General features: G+C 41.4%; 1 protein-coding gene across 2 annotated transcripts; it reads left to right on the plus strand.

The window, feature by feature from the left end:
* The first annotated feature begins 2169 nt into the window (after nucleotides 1-2169).
* LOC123408407 (BURP domain-containing protein 9-like) lies at nucleotides 2170-5283 on the plus strand. 2 transcript variants are annotated; one of them, XM_045101522.1, is made up of 4 exons: nucleotides 2170-2301; nucleotides 2427-2568; nucleotides 3190-4245; nucleotides 4398-5283. In XM_045101522.1, the coding sequence occupies exons 1-4, from the start codon at nucleotides 2185-2187 to the stop codon at nucleotides 5162-5164; spliced, it is 2082 nt and encodes a 693-aa protein (XP_044957457.1). In that variant the 5' UTR covers nucleotides 2170-2184; the 3' UTR covers nucleotides 5165-5283. The 2 variants fall into 2 exon arrangements, with proteins under 2 accessions (XP_044957457.1, XP_044957458.1); XM_045101523.1 differs by having other exon boundaries at nucleotides 4404-5283.
* Nucleotides 5284-18837: the final 13554 nt, after the last annotated feature.

Consider the following 18837-nt stretch of genomic DNA (forward strand, 5'->3'; position numbering starts at 1 on the left):
GAAAAATACACAATATTCATATAAGGCACATTTTCATCGGATGAACAGATTAAAAGTTACGTCGGTCTTAATATAAGGTAGTGTGACTCCTTTCGGTCTTAATATAAGGTAGTGTGACTCCTTTCTGTTAGGCGACACACAATGTAGTGTGGCTTCTTTCACTTAGTTGCCACACAAACAGAAGTGCGGTCCCGAATGCCACGTTGATCAGATGTGCAACGCCCGTATGCGAGGCGCTGCATAGTGTAATGTGACGCCCGACTGTCGGGCGCCACATAAAAAGGTTAGACGTGTGAATTTTTTTTGCGGAGAGTTTATTTTATAAATTAGTTGTGTCTATGGGTCAACTGTGTCCATTTTGCCTAAGTTTGCAATGCCTCATTGGTTGTACCTAATGCCAAGAATGTTCTAGAACAATGGAATCGACTGCATTGCCTTTCCTCTTTTTTCCTTTGAGAGGATGACTATCTCTACCTATATCAATTGATGTTTGTACGTGGGCATCTTCGATTATACTGTGTTAGAAAGAAAATTGTCTTGCGGTTACTTCCTCCTTTCCTAAATATAAATCTTTTTAGAAATGTTATTATAGACTATATACGGATGTATATACACATATTTTAGAGTGTAGATTCACTTATTTTGCTCCGCAGTGGTGAATCTTGAAAAAAAAAGAGCTCAAAGTCAAATGTGTGTATAAAAAATCAAAACTTTTGATTTTTTGTTTTGTCTAAATAAGGTTAAAAAAATATAGTATAGTAGTAAATTTTCTTTTCTAATTTTTAAAGGGGGTTCGAGCCTGTCGAAACCCCCTGCTAGATTCGTCACTGATGCTTCTTATGTACTCCCTCCGTTACTAAATATAAGACCTTTTAGAGATTGCATTATAAACTACACGAATGTACATAGATATATTCTAAAATGTAGATTCACTCATTTTGCTTCGTATGTAGTCTTTTAATGAAATCTCTAAAAGGTCTTATATTTTGAAACGGAGGGAGTAGTTCATAATAAAATCTTTAGAAGGATTTATATTTAAAAACAGAAGAAGTACTTTACTTCGCAGTCCGGTTAACCCTGCCGTCGCAACATGCCTGCTGACTGCTGATAGGATGCAGCATCCCTGATCAGATCTTAGCCAATCCGCCTTCCAAATTGAATATGCAGCACCGAGTTCCACATGGTTGTGTTGTTTATAGACGACCAGACAAGAGGAGATATGCATGCACATCGTAGCTAGGCACCTGAAAAGAAATTCGAGCTCCTTGGACAAGACAAAAGGCCCACTTTCTGCAGGAGTCAGCATACGTGATGGCTGCATACTATCGCTTCGCTCTCGTCATCGGTCTTTAGGGGGAAAGGTCGCTCTTACCAGACCGGAGAATCGTTTGGCTGAAAGAAGAAAGAAAGGTACAGCCGACCAAAATGCCCGAGCACTGAAAACGCATTATTTGTAATTTTGTACTGTATCTTTCTCTTAGCTAAAATGGAATCAGAAATGGACCTCTGAATGACTATGATGTGTGTCCGGAGCGGTTAATGCCATCGGCATACTTGGTCCTTGAGTCAGCCAGGCCAGAATCTTGGATTCAGCTACCAGAATAGTACCAACACATATTCAAACAGATCATTTCCTCTATGAGATGAGCCGACAAGGCCTTTCGGCTAGGACTTGTATACTCCGTAAAATGGCACTTTTTCTTTTCCGGTCGAAGGGGTCACACGGCCCCCCATTTTCATTAGGAAAGTGGAGTTGTTTTACAGGGCACTTTGGCCATATTTGCGTCCACCAGATCTGACATGCTCCATATCCATAAAGAAATGAACGCGAGGAACTCACGCTGCTCTTTTTTAGTAACCACGTACAGCAGGAGAGCAACGGTTGGGTCGTCAGCGTCCAATGCCGTCATACGTTGGCCCTTGCATGGCTCATGAATCATGGATTCAACATGATACTCCATCCGTTTCTAAATATAAATCTTTTTAAAGATTTCGTTTAAACTACATACAGATGTATATAGATATATTTTAGACGTGGATCCATCCATTTTACTTCGTATATAGTCCGTAGTGAAATATTTAGAAAGACTTATATTTATGAACGAAGGGAATACATCTGTATAATTGTTATCAAGCAGTAAATTCATGCCGCTCCTCGCCCCTTCATGACTATAAATAGGACCCATGCCCAGCTGGTTTGCTTCACACCACCACTCTCATTGGCCCAGCTGGATGCAACGCACTGCACCGCAGCGCGCGCTCACCATGGATCTACTCCTGCCACTCGTCTCGCTTCTTCTGGTGAGTGCATATGGCACACTCTCATCAGATATGTCCGTCCACGCACGAATTTCACACTCTATGTACCTCGCGTGTGTGTGTGTAACTTGTAACGGTCTTTCGTTTATTTGTTGTGATGCACCCAGATTACTGGAGGAGGCGGTCATCATGTGAGCTTCGTCGATGCGGCCACGGCGAACTCGGCGACGCCAAGGGCGTACTGGGAGGCAGTGCTTCCCGGAACTCCGATGCCCCCAGCCGTCAGCGACCTGTTAGCCCAACGAGAAGGTCTCTCTCTCTCACACTCTCTCACCGGCAGTTTCTGTGGCAGAACAAATGACATACTAGCATTGGCATGGCAGCTATGCACGTCACTCGAAACAGTAAATAAACTAACCTTGCTGAACTCATTCCAATCGTGGTCTGATGATTGGTGGTATAACTTAGTAGTAGAAGGTAATATCTTTTTTGGGAAATGGGAATTAGATGAATCTGAAGATGACTTTTAATAGAGACCCGCAATTCGATAAACAAAATTGGTTTAAATGTAGGCTGTCATTCACAGCATAAACGATTTGTTTTGTCCACTCCTCTATGCATACCAGAAACATGAGTATGGTTTGTTCGGATGTTGTGACAGTCCGATTCTGATAGATAACTATGATGTTCAGACCAAACACATTCTGTATACTTCATATGTACTTAAATAATTATAGTTGAAAAGAACTGGTCCAACTATAAATATTTTCATACAGAGGAAATAGTATTTAATATATTATCTGCGTAGATGTTTTTTTTTATTTGTTTGTCTTTGCATGCATGCACTGCCCCCGTTCAATTTGATTTTAAAAGACTTGTGCTTTATCACAATTAACCTACTAATAACTCTATATCAACATGTTTTGCCAGATGTGAATTCAGTGCGTGCCCTTCTAGACGATGTTAACCTCAAGCTTATCAAAGGATTGAGAAAGATCGGACCATATTATAAGAAAATCAAGTCAGAAGCTGATCGAGGGGCAGGACACAGTCATATTGCATCAGAAGCTGGATATGACTTAAAGGAGGTCTCTGTGTCGTATGGATCAAAAGGTGGAGATAATTTAAAGGAAGTATCTGTGTCATATGGATCAAAAGATAGAGAGAGTATCAAAGAAGTCAGGATGTCTTATGGGGTAGATGACAAAGATGTTCCAAAGAGAGGCTTCATGGCACGGGAAGGAAATATAAAGGATGTCTCGGTGTCATATGGATCAAAAGGTGGAGAGAATTTGAAAGAAGTTTCAGTGTCTTATGGGATAGAGGGCAAAGATGTTTCCAAGAGAGGCTCCATAGCACAAGAAGGAAATCTAAAGGAAGTCTCGGTGTCATATGGGTCAGATGAAGGCAAGGATAAACATATTGAAGTCTTGAACCAGGGTGAAGAGGATCCACATAGAGTTACAATGTTGTATGGGGCGGAACAAGAAGATGATCCCAATAAAGCTACAATGACATATGGGTCAGAACAAGAAGAGGATCCACATAAAGTTACAATGTCACACGAGGCAAACCATGAAGATGATCCCAATAAAGCTACAATGACATATGGGTTAGAACAAGAAGATGATCCACATAAAGTTACAATGTCATACGGGGCAAACCATGAAGATGATCCCAATAAAGCTACAATGACATATGGGTCAGAACAAGAAGATGATCCACATAAAGTTACAATGTCATACCGGGCAAATCAAGAAGTGGATCCGAATAAAGTTACATCGTCATATGGTCCAGGACATGAAGAGTATACAAATAGAATTACATTATCAGATGTGTCGGAACACGAAGATGATCCCAATAAAGCTACAATGTCATATGGGTCAAAAGACGAAGTGGATCCAAACAAAGCAACAATGTCATATAAGCTGAAACATGGAAATGACCTAAAGACTGTCTCTACGGGGCATAAGACACACATAGAAGGTAAAAGAAAGCTCAACTTTTAAGGATGTCAATTTTAGAATTTCCATGTTAATTTACCGATTTTCATGGGATGATAAATATCCCAAAAACAGAGCTAGTTATTTGATTAAATGTCATTTCTCAAATGATTTCTTTTGCTATTGTGTTGCAAGTAACAGGAGAGGCAAGTCACCATGTTCCCTCTCATAGCCACAAGAACAAAAGACACGCTGACGTTTTCTTCTTCCGCGACATGCTGAGGCCAGGGTCGATGATCATCCCGACCATCCCGCCGACCACCTCCCTGCCAACGCTTCTTCCCCGCCACATCGCCGACTCTCTTCCATTCTCCACCAAGCGCCTCTCGGACATCATCGCGATGTTTGCGCCAACGTCCCTCACGATGACCAGAGACATCCGGTGGACGCTGGACACCTGCGAGCACCCACGGACGCTCCCCGGCGAAGAAGCAGGCTGCGCCGCCTCCCTCGAGTCCCTCGCCGCGCTCGCGACGTCCCTCCTCGGAACGTCCAACGTCCGTGCCTTCTCCGCCGCCGATCTCCCCGTGGAAGCCCCGGGCACGCCGGCATTGCGGGGGAAGTTCAACGTGACGGCTGCCCGGAGGCTCTCCGAGTCACCGGAGATCGTGACCTGCCACGACTTGACGTACCCGTATGCGGTGTACTATTGCCACACGTCCAACCCCACCGCCGCATACGCGGTGACGCTGGAGAGCGTGGAGGGGGGCACGGCGCCGGCGTCAATGGAGGCATTAGCCGTGTGCCACCTCGACACGACGCAGTGGAGCCCGGAGCACCCGTTCTTTGCGTTGCATAGCGTCAAACCGGGCGATGTTGCTGTGTGCCACTTCCTCACCAAGCTAAGCATCGTCTGGGTGCGGGCGAGTGAGTCCGGAGACGCACATGTGGCGGGGCGGTAGGCGAGAAAGCACATGATGTGTTTGGATGTGTAAGATTTGGCACATATAGTTCATGAAATTGACGGGTCTAAGGGCATGTATCGAGGTTATACGAAATAAATGTGTGCTTTGCTGTTTTCTTGGTGATGTTGATGCCAATCTTGGGATGATCCTCCATTTAAGGAAAATATCAATGCATTATATTTTAAGTATAATATCACACTATACATACCTACCCAATGGATTATACCCAATTGTCGTGTCTAAATGTGCTCCCATTTAATGTGTTTGGTGAGAGAAAATATATGAGTTGTCTTGATTTTTATGCTAAGAGCTACTGTACTTTTTTCATTAAATAGTGTCATGCCAAATTTTTATGTAGGTGTCATGCTTAAGATATAGTCCAACGTCAGCATTGACACTGTCCTACGACATTTAAAAAAAAAAATTTAGTGGTTTTTCCATTAAAAAATGGTGTTTCTTTTGTCTTTTTCATTTTTAATATTTAGTCAAATGCCAAGTTCCATTGATGATAAAGAAAATGTACTAAAGGCGGCGCACACCGGATCGTTCAAGACCCCCATTGTTAATGCCCCTCACCAGGACAGCCCACCATCCAGTGGGCGTACCCAATGTGGTGCATGACCAACTCAACTCGAGATACACTCGGCCAAAGTGAGTGACCGCTACTAGGTTAACGATGTCGACTACTTAAGCATACACTACATAGGGAAGGGCATCTAATGAATCATGACACCAACACTCAGCGGCTACCTATCCCTTCTTTGTGGCTTCCCCCTCTCGCAAGAACATCAATTCCTACCCATTTTTGGCACATACATGAAATTGAGGGTCTAAGTGCATGTATCGAGGTTATACAAAATAAATGCGTGCTTTGTTGTTTCTTGGTGATGTTGATGTCAATCTTGGGATGGTCTTCCATTTAAGGAAAATCTCAATGCATTATATCTTAAGTATAATATCACAATATACATACCTACCCAACGGATTATATCCTATTGTCGTGTCTAAATGTGCTCCCATTTAATGTGCTTGGTGAGAGAAAATATATGAGTTGTCTTGGTTTTTATGCTTAAGATAGTGGCATACCAATTTTTTATGTAGGTTTCATGCTTAAGATATAGTCCAACGCGAGCATTGACACTGCCCTACGTCATTTTAAAATTTTAAAATTAGTGGTTCTTTCGTTAAAAAGTGGTGTTGCCTACTTGACTAAACTAAGGACCTCAACGGTATAAACATATAGATTTTCTACTTTTTCATTTTCCTTCTTGTTTATCAATCACCAATCAAGACAAATCGGGCACTATGGTGAGACGTGAAAACACCCGATCCCATTCCGCCCTCGATATATATGTGGAATCGTCTTACGTCATATGTACTGAAATTGTTCGGGAGACATGGTCAAAGCCCGGAGAAAGAGCAAGAAAAATAAATAAAGTGTTAGCACATTGGACTCGAAATCCAAAGTAGTTTTCTTTTGCCTAAACTACATGTTGAAAATGCCTTCCCTTTACTTTCTGTACAACGTTCAATGCTCATATTACATAACAACACTAGTAGTTCCCTCCTCCCTGCAGTAGTTTAAAGCAATAAAGCTAGGCCAAGTAGATACAGGACGTCTGAAGTCCCACAAATACTTCTCGCCTCTTTTCTTTGTGAATATAGGAACCCCAGGACTTTCATCTTTTGCAAAAATAATCTATTGATATGAATATCCGACACATGAGGCTTTCATCTCATACAACTCCTTCCTTCTGTACATAATAGTACTAAGCGAAATAATCTTAATCTATAAAATTAAAATAGAATTAGTCCTGTCTCATTATGGACCGAAAGGGGCTGGTATTTTTCCAAGAAATCTCTAGCCAACCTTCCCACAAGAGGTTTTTCTTAACACCAATGAATTCTATTATTGCTAGAGGAAAACAATAGCTCCAATAATTTATTTGTTCTCAACGCCTCCTATTTAAAGGAATCAGCTACTTCAACGATCTTTGATGGTTATAGGGGTATCCAAAGTACAAATGTGATAGTTGTTTGTTATCCCGACCATTCTTCCCAGCCCTGATACCAATCAGGAAAGGGTAATTTCTAACAAAGTTTTTCTCTTGTTGATTCCTATTTCTAGGTGTAGTGCTTTTCTCTCCTATGTTGCCTACGGATACTAATAGAGTAAGATTGGCATGTAATCCATACCATATCATATCCTGTAGGTGTAACCTTTCCTTCTTTGACTATTTGATCTGCTCCTCGAAGCAAGGTAAACAATTGAATGGGATTCGCTTGGGCAACGAAATCAAGTCCTAGTCCCCTTTTCTCTCTTATTGAATTAACTAATTCATTTCTTTCTTACTTTTGGATTTTTTATCTTTTGTCTTTGTTTTATATTTAGTTAAATCATAAGTTCCATTGATGATAAAGAAAATGCGCTGAAGGCGGCGCACACCGAATCGTCTAAGACCCCACATTGTTAATGCCCCTACCCAGGAGGGGCCACTATCCAGTGGGCGTATCCAATGTGGTACATGACCAACTCAACTCCACATACATCGGGCCAAAGTGGGTGACCGCTACTAGGCTAACGACGTGGACTACTTAAGCATACACTATGATAGAGAAGGGCATTCAATGGATCACGACACCAGCACTCAGCGGCTACCTACCCGTTCCTTCTCTCTGGCTTTCCCTTCTTGCAAGAACATCAATTCCTCCCCATTTTTGTAACCCATTGCAACTGCTACCTTAAGCCACATATGTGAATGATTGATCGAGTGATACAACACCTCATTGCCTCTCTAACACCCATGTTCGCCACCAACATCGACTTACCATCTCCTCGACGAGACAAACGAGCAACACCAACTCGGCCTGATGCTAGAGGCTGGAGCACTTCACACGCGAGGAGGAGGCCCGCCATACCATCGAGGAGGACGACCGTCTTAGCTAAACCCTCCTATGTGATAGGAGCACACAACTTAAGGCCCGCTTTCAATGGTATTAAACAACAAAGCAGAGGGAAACGAGCGCTGATATGTGCTGCTCATTACAAACACGACACTCGTGTTGCCCACACGCAACCTCCTATGAGCTGACACATTAAGCGGAAGCTCCCAACGAGCAAATGCACTTGAGTTTTTAGATTTTGATCACGCTTTTCTTTTGGTGGATGTTATTTCAATTTTAAATTATTGACTAATTTGGAATAAATATTTGCAAAAATGCTTACAAATTCTTAAAACAATCTCAAGTTTGAAAAAGTATTCATAAATTTTAAAATATTTGCAACTTTTTTAAAGTATGACTAATATAAAATATGTTCATGAATTTGAAAAACAATTGCATCTTTCTCGAACTTGAATTTTTTCACAGATTGTAAAAATATTTGTAAATTTTTAATTTTTTCACGAAATCAGATAAATGAACTATATTGCAAAATGTTGAAAAGTTATGAATCTGATTTTTTGCGGATTTTAGAAAATATTTATGAATTAAAAAATATTCACAAACTAAAATATGTTTTCGTTTTAATATCCAGGTGTTTGAAAATATGTTCACGAATTTTAGAAATACTCATCAATTTAACAGAGAAAATAGTAAAAATAGAAACCTTAAGAAATTTAAAGACCCGCAAAAAGACAATAAGAAAAAGCTGTCAATAACCGGGTAGAGAAATTTCCTAAAATCAGCCCAAAATTTCTAGTGGTTTGCTGCCCCGCTAACGGGCCAACGCAACATTAGCGCTGTGGTGAGCGATACATAGGCTCTGTTCGTATCTTTCTCTTTTTTATTTACGGGACCTTCATATCTCTCCTAGCTCCACGCTTCACCAACTCCACGTGTAATACTAAAAAAATAAAATAAAAAAATAACATGCTTGCCGTCTGTTTTGTGTGACGCATTTCTTTTTTGTCGGTCTTTGATGTAATATTATGCATGTTGTAAATTACTTCCCGTAATAATATTCATGTTGCAAAAATAATAAAGATAAAAGAACTGTAAATATTTACAACAACATCTATGTTGCAAAAATAATAAAAACAAAATCTACAACATTATCTATGTTAGAAAAAGTTTCTTCAACATATGCTTGTGTTGGATACTATACGGATATATAGATCTAAGGAAATCGTTTTCACCCGGCGTGCCAGGCGAATCGTTCGGCCAGTCGTGCGCGGGCCGCGCGCCTTGTCGGTAGATGCTTGCAACATTTTTTCGTCAAATTTGCTGCAACCGTGTTTTTTTTTATACAAACTTTTTCATGCAACTTTTTTCTCGTGTAAATTTGTTGCAACCAACGTCATATTTGTTGCATATACGTTTGGTTGCAACTCCAGTTCTTCGAATTTTTTGTTACAATCAATGTTTTTTACTTTTGCTACAACCGTGTTAATTTTGCTACAACCGGCATCATTTTTTGCTGCAACCGTTCACTTAAAAAGTTGCATACACGTCACGTAAAAATTTGTTACAACCGGCGTTTGACTTTTGCTATCACGTACCATCAACTTCGTTTTTTGCTACGATCACGTAGATATTTTTTTTCTACAATATTTTATTTTTTGTTGCAACCGTTGAAAAAATTGCTGCATCGAAGAAAAAAATATTAAATGAAGATCCAACGGTACGGACGCGCGGGGTTGGTGGATCATGCAGCCCGGCCGGGGCAGAGCACTCCCCTGGATCTAATGGCTGTTGATTTTTTCTAAAACGATCCACCATCCGACGGATGGCAAATCCTATTTGAGCCACACACGTCTGTTACACTGCAATCCGACGGATGGCCAGCCCAACTAGCAATTTTGTTTGTGTGTAAAAATGAGTGCGTCTGGTTGGATTCGATCCAGAGAAGCTGGGGTTTCGTCCAACACGCCAGTGCGCCACAACCACCACGCCAACCTCATCTCCGTCTAACTTCTTTCCAGTTTTGCTCTTTCGTTATTATTTCTTTTTTCTTTTTTCAGTTCTTTTCTTTTTTAGATAATTCTAGAAAAAGATAATTACATTTTTTATGATTTTTCCTCAAATTCGATGAACTTTTCAAAACCATTGATTTTTTTTAAATTCGGTGAAGTTTTATCAAAAGCAATGATCTTTTTCCAAAATTCGTGAACTTTTTATAAAGAATGATGATTTTTTTCAATTTTCTTGAACTATTTTGAATTTCGCAAAATTTCGATGAACTTTTTTGATCCGTGAACTTTTCTAAATTAGTGGACTTTTTCAAATGCCGTGAACTTTTTAAAATTTATGATTTTTTCTCGAATTAGTGATCTTTTTATGAAAATCGACAATCTTTTTTCAAAATTGTTAACTTTTTCCATTTTTGTTTTCTATTTTTTCCTTTTTGTTCTTCCTGGTTTCTTCCCTTATCGACTTTCATTTTTTTTAATTGTCCTAAATGCCTGAACACTTTCCAAATCGACTATTTTTTTTTTCAATTTTGATGAAATTTTGTTTTCAAAATCAATGAATATTTTTTAAATTTTAGTGAACTATTTTTAAAATTTGACATATTTTCTAATTCGATAAGTTTTCCAATTTGATGATTTTTTTTAAAATTTCGTCATTTTTCTTCAAAGTTTGATGATTTTTTTAAATGAACTTTTTTCAAATTCAATCAACTTTTTCGAAAACTGGATGAACTTATTTTGTAAATTATTTGAACTTTTTTTCAATTTTGTGAACTTTTTTAAAATTGATGAACTTTTTTTTCAGTTTGGTGAGCTTTTACAAAATCTAATACTCTCTCTGTTCCTATTTGTAGAGATTCTACTAGTACACTACATACGGATGTATATAGATATATTTTAGAGTGTAGATTTATTTATTTTGTTATGTATGTAGACTTTTAGTAAAATCTCTTGAAAGACTTATATTTAGGAGCGGAGGGAGTAACTTTTTCTAAACTGAGCCTGGTCTAGTGGTGAAAACACGACGTTGTGTCAAGTAGGATCGATTCCTATTTGTGTTTGACAAAACTCAGCATGGCTGTGACTTTAGCATCTTCTGTTCGATACGCACTACTCATGAATTATTGGTATTTTTTTCTTTCGCATTTCTTTTTCTCGGCAGGTTGACTGGGCCGACCCGCTACATGCCGCATGCGAGCGCCAAGAGAGCTAGCCAGCGCTGACGTGTTGCATTGGTAAAAAAAAAAGGTGTGGTTAGGGAGCGTCGCTGCGCTGGTTAGTTATTTATAAAGCGTCCCTGATCCTCTCCTTCAACGTACTTAATTATGTTCATTCTAAAAAAACTATATATTTTGAACCGAGCGTCAGAATTGAGATCTGTTTTCACAGCTGGCTTTTTACGACGAGTTCTTTAAAAGTACATCTCATATGGATAGATTTTGACAAACTTTTTTTGAGAAACTTTAGGTGATATTGAGGCAACTTTAGTGTTAAAGGAAAGCAACTTACTTTTTGGTTTAGCTGGACTATCTATTTGGTTGATTTTTGTAAAAATGAGAAAATCACACAAAACATAAAGCACATTTATTGCTATGTACAAGTAATTGCATGCTGTTGATTCTTAATTGCCTAGAAATACTATGAAATTGCCAAACATTGATGCTTAGTTGTCCATGGTTGATGCTTAGTTGACTACAAATACTGGAAAATTACTCAATTTTGATGCCCAGTTGCTTATTACTGATAATCAATTGCCTACGGTTGATGTTCAGTTCCCTATCATTGATGTCAAGTTGCGTGCTATTTGTAAATAGTTATCATAATTGCACTCGAGTATCACAAAAAGTTAGCAATTTTTAGTGTGTTTTGCGCAACTTTAATGCGTTCAACAAGCAACTCATGTGTATACACACGATGCAGTTCATCTAGCATCAAAGTTGCTTTTGTTTAGCACTAAGATTGCCTCATCTAACATCGAAATTGCTTTTGAATTTTTTTTTCTTCAAAACATATTAATATGGGATCTCGTTTTGAAGAGTTCGTCACGAGGAACCCAGCGATGAAAACATATCATAATTCCGACACGCGGTTTAGCCTTTTGACTTTTCTTTTACATGAATTGATGCACATCCAATGCATGAAAAGTCGAATATGCACATCCAACGCGTAATTTAACTATTTTAGTTTGAAAACAGCTGACGACATCTGCCATGTCGTTATTAAAGTTGCTCAATATCATTCCAAAGTTACTCAAAAAAGTTGCTCAATAACATTCCAAAGTTACTCAAAAAAGTTTGTCGGAACCTATCCATATGAGATCTAGTTTTGAAGTACTCGTCGCGACAAACACAATGGTGAAAACGGATTTGAAATTCGAGCTAGAATCAAAAGTTATGGATTTTAAAAAAAATTGAAGCCTCAAATAAATGCATGCACGTGGAATTGTCGATGAGTCTGCGCGATCGGATGGGGTAAAACGCATGCGCTCGAGGGGCTTAAAAGTACAGCTGCACTTTTAAGTATTTAAGAAAAAAAAACTCCACACGTGGCATGCGAAGCGAAAGAGAAAGGGATTGGGCTGTTTAGGTTTACACCTAACAATGTCATACTTTATCACATAATATTGTCATATTTATTTAAGATTAGTCTTTCAAAATGAAAGTTACAATTTGGCAAGTGTAAAAGAATCTTGTCACATTTTTATGTGTGTATGTAATGTGAGATCTTAACTGATTTGTTTAAGGTATGGTTTGAATCAAACATCCATCTAAATTAATCAAACTTATGTAATCTTAGGTATGGCAATCTTGTTATTTTTTTAATATTCCTTTTTTTATTTAATTTAAAAATATTACGTTGGATAAAAAAAATCAAAAATGTGACCATGTCGGCCTAGCCAAGGCCAATTAGTTCCTATCGGCTACAACTAGTCAAACCTGGCCAAGCGGGCCGTGCGTGACGGGCCGGCCCGACTGCCCTCAGGCCAGGAACGAGACGGGCCGGGCCTGACACGGCCTAATCGTGCCCGGGCCAGGCACGAGCACGCGCGTGGGCCTTGCCCGGGCTGCCACCCCGAGCCCGCGTGCCAGCACGACCCGACACGATTAGGGTGGGCCAGCCCACGAGAGCATCGGGGCATCGGGCAATGGGGGAGCGAGGGTGGCCGACCCTTGGCGCGACCGTTGGCGCGGGGGGACCGGGGGAGCGGGCGCTGCGGGCCAGGGCGGCAGGGCGACAACTTGCTGGGGGGAGCGGGGGTAGCCACCGTTTTGGCCAGGTTTGCGCGGGAGTAGCCGTCGTTGGCGCGGGGGAGCGGGCCAGGGCGCGGGATTAGGAGGGATTTTCGATTAGAGGAAAAAAACAGCAAACGTGTCGCGGGCCGCCGTGCCGCGGGCCGGCCCGAATATAACACGTGTCGTGCTTGGGCCTGGGGGGCCGGCACGCGGGCCGGCACGGCACGACCTGTATATTAATCGGGCACAGGCGGGCCGTGTCGTGCCTCGCACGATTACAGATGGTCGGGTCGTGCCGTGCCGGGCCGGTCCGTTTGTCCAGGTATGCAGCTAGGCCGATAGGCCTATCAGCCTTTCACTCAGCTACTTATCGGTCTTGGCTAGACCGACTAATAGGTCTAACCGTGATCAATTAGTACTAATCGGCCTAGCTATGATCAATTAATATTAATTGACCTACTCATGACCAATTAATACTAATTGGTGTTGGCAAAGCCAATAAGTACATGATTTTTTCCCGCGTAATGAACAATTTTTTATGTCCACAATATCAAAATTGCTCCTCTATAATTTTCCCGCCATTTTTTCACGCTTCCATTACCCTCCTGGCTTTCGTGCCATTTCTTTCCCGCCAATTTCTTTCCCGCCCCGTTTCCCGCCATTTCTTTCCCGCCTCGTTTTCCCACCATTGCACTTGTCATCTGAGTCTATAAAATGAGGCATTGGACTGTCTTCCTCCATCGTCTAGCCACACTTGAAAACAAAAACGCTCTAGTCATTATCAATTTGCCTTGCTCGGATCAAAGCATATCCACCAACATAAAAATTCTGTTACTGTGTCCCTTTAACACACCTGCTTCAAGTTTACCATACAAATAAAACATTTACGTGCCAACCCAACCTGGATGTATACTTCAGTCCACCTTAGCAGTGCGAGTGACAAGTGGTACTCCAGTCCACCTTAGCAGTCCAACATAAAATTCTGTTACTGTGTCCCTTTAACACACCTGCTTCTGCTCACTTAATAGCGCAGCACGATGCTTACTATCAATATCCGACTTAAGCAGAAACATTCCCTCCATCGCTATAGTAATGAAATATAGTGCCACATACCATACAAATGACAAGACAGTGCCACACTTAGTACAAATTAAAAGAGAGTGCCACACTTAGTACAAATAACAACACAGTGTCATACTTAATACAAACTTAAAACATAGTGCTTCACTTAGTACAAATAACAAGACAGTGACATAATTAAAGACAATCTTAAAATCTTCCTCCCCCTCTTCTTCCCCGGCTGCCTCGTCCACGCCTAGTATCCCTTGCAGTGACGAAAGTGGGACAATCAATGTCCCTATGTCCAAATTCATTAAATAGAATGCATTGCATGGTGCGCCCGTCGGCTTTAGATTCATCCATGTCATTCCGGATGCGCTGACACTGTCGTCTACCTCTACTTGTACACATATTCTCAGGGTGTGGAATGTATCGCCTTTCAGCAGGGTCAATAGTGTTGAAGTTACCCATTTATCGAAAAACCCATCAACTCACTTGTCCAGGTATTGACAATGTACTCTTTAAAAAAGTACGGAGACATGAATGAGATTGCGACAAGGCCTAGCTGCCCACAAGCAGCAAGTACATGCGAGCAAGGTAGGTGAAGCAACTTCTGGTTGTTGCATGTGCACTCGCACGTTGGCCTCACTTCATTTCCAATTTTCACCTCATGTGTCCTCACCTCATTTGCACATCTGAATTTGTTCTTAGCTTAGCGGACCTCGAACCTTCGCTCTAGATTTCCAATGGCGACAACACTGTGTGACCGGGATTTCTTCATCTTTTCATCCATGTACTTCATAACCCTTTCACAGTAACGTGTTTTCGGATTGTTAGTGATATGCAACTCAGCGCTTTGACGTATTTCTCTGAATACTTCACTGTGCCATAGAAAATACCCTCCATGATTGCTGTAAGTGGCAAAGCTCTGTTTCCTCTGAGGACAAAGTTATACGTTTCAGCAAGATTGGTAGTCATGACACCATTCTTTGCTCCATGTGTGCCATGCAATAGGGACCACCTCTCCAAAGGCTCATGCTCTATCCACTAATAAAAGGGTTTAATCATCCTCGCAAGCTTCTCCTTGTACCAGGAGGGTCAAATCCTGACAAGCTAGCTGTGCAACTACTACTTCAACATGTGCCCTCACAATTGCATCTCTTGCAGCTCTCATGTCCCTAACATGTCTCTGTGTGCAAACATTAAGTTTGTTACCTATCAACTCGTACTTCCATTGTTGGTCCTGTTTGCAGAGTTTCTTGAATAGTTTCATGAGGTTCTTATTTCTAAAATGCGAGAAGATTTTTGCCCCAAGATGGCGCATCCCCCAATGGCTCTACATGTCCTGCCATGGAGTTTGTTCATCGGGACCAGGGTTTGACAATGTCTTGACCGTGCTGAGTATAACTGCATGCCTGTCATGAAGGATGCACACATTCGGCTTGTCATGCACACTACTTTTTCAACTGCCTGAAGAACCATGTCCAACTCTCGATGTTCTCACTCTTCACAAAAGCAAATGCAAGTAGGACGACTTGATTTTGGCCATCTTGAAACATCAGCTACAAAAACCGTTTGTGTGGACATTGCCGAATCAATGATTGCATCCTTCAGAGCTTGTTTGTTTTGTTACAGGGCACCTGTTGCAATGTTGTTCTGGTGATACCACCATGCAGAATCATGACCATCGTTCACGATCATTGCAGATGAGAAGTCATGATTCCATGATGCATGAATAGGTGCTTCATGTGCGTTCTCTTATTCGTCTGACTCGGCAGAATCATCGACAATATCACCTTCTCTATCTTCTTCATGCAGCTGGTTTTGCATGTGCCCGTCTATCTCGTGAGCGTCTGCCTCGGCTATGACATAATCATATGCATTTCCTCCTTCTGCCTGAATGCTCTGGCCTGCTTTGTAAACATCGTCTCCAGCATGGGACGCATAATTTGAATGTGAATCATGCATCCCTTCACTACTCTGCCCATAATCGTAATTACATCCGGCTTCAGCACGAGGATGAGTAAGGCGACATGATTACACCCCTATGATCGCAAGCTTTTAACCAGTGCACCCACTGGTCGTCCCATTATATATGCTTCAAATAAAAGTAAATATTTGAACTGGACTGGTCCATAATGCATGAACACCGCCGGTGTGTGTTTCAATATTAAACCCTAAACATCCGGCTAGTCATTCTGTCAACTGACTAACACACCATGTTTCACGGGAAGTCACTCGCACCTCAATGTACTGAAATTCACTCAGATCAGCTCCCATCTCATTTTTTTGAACAGTACCAGGATTAGTGAAAAATTAACTTCACTAAATAAGACGTCTCTGCTGACCAAAAAAATTATCCAACAAGCACAAAATTCACAAGAAGGACAAACCTAAATTATTTCTGAACCAACTAAAGATTCGAAGACCTAAATATATTTCCCAAGGCTACTGGAGCACCTAAAAATATACATATCTACAGAAGCACCTTAATTCACAGACCTAAATATATACATATCTACAGAAGCACCAAAACATAATTAAACACAATAATTCACATACCTAATTTTATTACACAACGCTACAGGACCGAATGTTAAATTTTACCCATAAAGCGTGCGGAGAAACGACGAACGACGAACGATGAACGCCGAGAAAAACAATGAACGCAACAACCTACAATATCACCAACACCACCTCCACCTTCACCACAACCACCACCACCCCCACCTCAACCACCACCACCACCATCACAAAAATATTCGACACCACCACCACGAACTACCCCATCGTGAGATCGACGGATGCCTTGGCTGCCCTAATCCTCTATAGTACAACTACGATGGAAAATAAGAAAAAAGCCGGCTCGGATTTGGTGTAGAGATGAGAGAGTTTTCGAGAGGGAAGAGAAGGAAAGAGGAGAAGGAGAGAAAGAAAGCAGATAAAGAGGAGGAAGAAGGGGGCGGGCTGGCTGAGGCCAAGCAATCTCCCGTCGGCTCCGCCAAAGCCCAAAGTCGATTGCCTCCCCTCCAGACCGAGTGGCTAGGCACGACGTGGCCGAGCCAATCGTCGACTACCACGTGACCGACTAACCACTAATCGGCCGCACGAAAGCTGATACGTCTCCATCGTATCTACTTTTCCAAACTCTTTTGCCCTTGTTTTGGACTCTAATTTGCATCATTTGAATGGGACTAACCCGGACTAACGCTGTTTTTAGCAGAATTGCTATGGTGCTGTTTTTGTGCAGAAATAAAAGTTCTCAGAATGACCTAGAAACTTACGAGGATTTTTTGTGGAATATATAAAAAATAGTGGCGCAAGAATTACCCGAAGACACGGAGCCAGGGGCCCACGTGCCCACGAGGCGCCCCCCTAGGGCTTGCCTGGCAGGCTCGTGGAGCCCACGTGGCTCCGCAGCCTCCAACTCCAACTCTATATAGTCTCTTTCGTCCCAGAAAAAACCAGGAGAGAGCTTTCGGGAAGAAACGCCGCCGCCACGAGGAGGAACTTGAGCAGAACCAATCTAGAGCTCCGGCAGGGCCGTCCTGCCGGGGAAACTTCCCTCCCGGAGGGGGAAATCGTCGCCATCGTCATCACCAACACTCATATCATCGGAGGGGACTCATCTCCATTAACATCTTCATCAACACCATCTCATCCCCAAACCCTAGTTCATCTCTTGTAACCAATCTCCATCTCGCGACTCCGATTGGTACTTGTAAGGTTGCTAGTAGTGTTAATTACTCCTTGTAGTTGATGCTAGTTGGTTTACTCGGTGGAAGATCTTATGTTCAGATCCTTCATGCTATTCAATATCTCTCTGATCATGAACATAATTATGCTTTGTGAGTAGTTACGTTTGTTCGCGAGGACATGGGATAAGTCTTGCTATAAGTAGTCATGTGAATTTGGTATTCGTTCGATATTTTGATGTGTTGTATATTGTCTTTCCTCTAGTGGTGTTATGTGAACGTCGGGTGTTATGTGAACGTCGAGTACATAACACTTCACCATTATTTGGGCCTAGAGGAAGGCATTGGAAAGTAATAAGTAGATGATGGGTTGCTAGAGTGACAAAATCTTAAACCCTAGTTTATGCGTTGCTTCGTAAGGGGCTGATTTGGATCCACTAGTTTAATGCTATGGTCAGACTTTGTCTTAATTCTTCTTTCGTAGTTGCGGATGCTTGCGAGAGGGGTTAATCATAAGTGGGATGTTTGTCCAAGTAAGGACAACACCCAAGCACCGGTCTACCCACATATCAAAATATCAAAGTAGCGAACGCGAATCATATGAACATGATGAAAACTAGCTTGACAGAATTCCCATGTGTCCTCGGGAGCGCTTTACCTTATATAAGAGTTCATCCAGGCTTGTCCCTTGCTACAAAAGGGATTGTGCCATCTTGCTGCACCTTTGTTACTATTGTTACTTGTTACCCGTTACGAATTATATTATCACACAA

This window comes from Hordeum vulgare, chromosome 7H, assembly GCF_904849725.1.
Source record: "Hordeum vulgare subsp. vulgare chromosome 7H, MorexV3_pseudomolecules_assembly, whole genome shotgun sequence".
Classification (NCBI taxonomy): Eukaryota; Viridiplantae; Streptophyta; class Magnoliopsida; order Poales; family Poaceae; genus Hordeum; species Hordeum vulgare.

What these genes read in the sequence shown, in the direction of transcription:
- LOC123408407 (XM_045101522.1), top strand. Translation starts at nt 2,185, where the DNA reads ATGCCCAGCTGGTTTGCTTCACACCACCACTCTCATTGGCCCAGCTGG. An exon ending in CCTGTTAGCCCAACGAGAAG is followed by an intron (nt 2,569 to 3,189) that starts GTCTCTCTCTCT and finishes ATGTTTTGCCAG; the next exon opens with ATGTGAATTCAGTGCGTGCC. An exon ending in GCATAAGACACACATAGAAG is followed by an intron (nt 4,246 to 4,397) that starts GTAAAAGAAAGC and finishes TTGTGTTGCAAG; the next exon opens with TAACAGGAGAGGCAAGTCAC.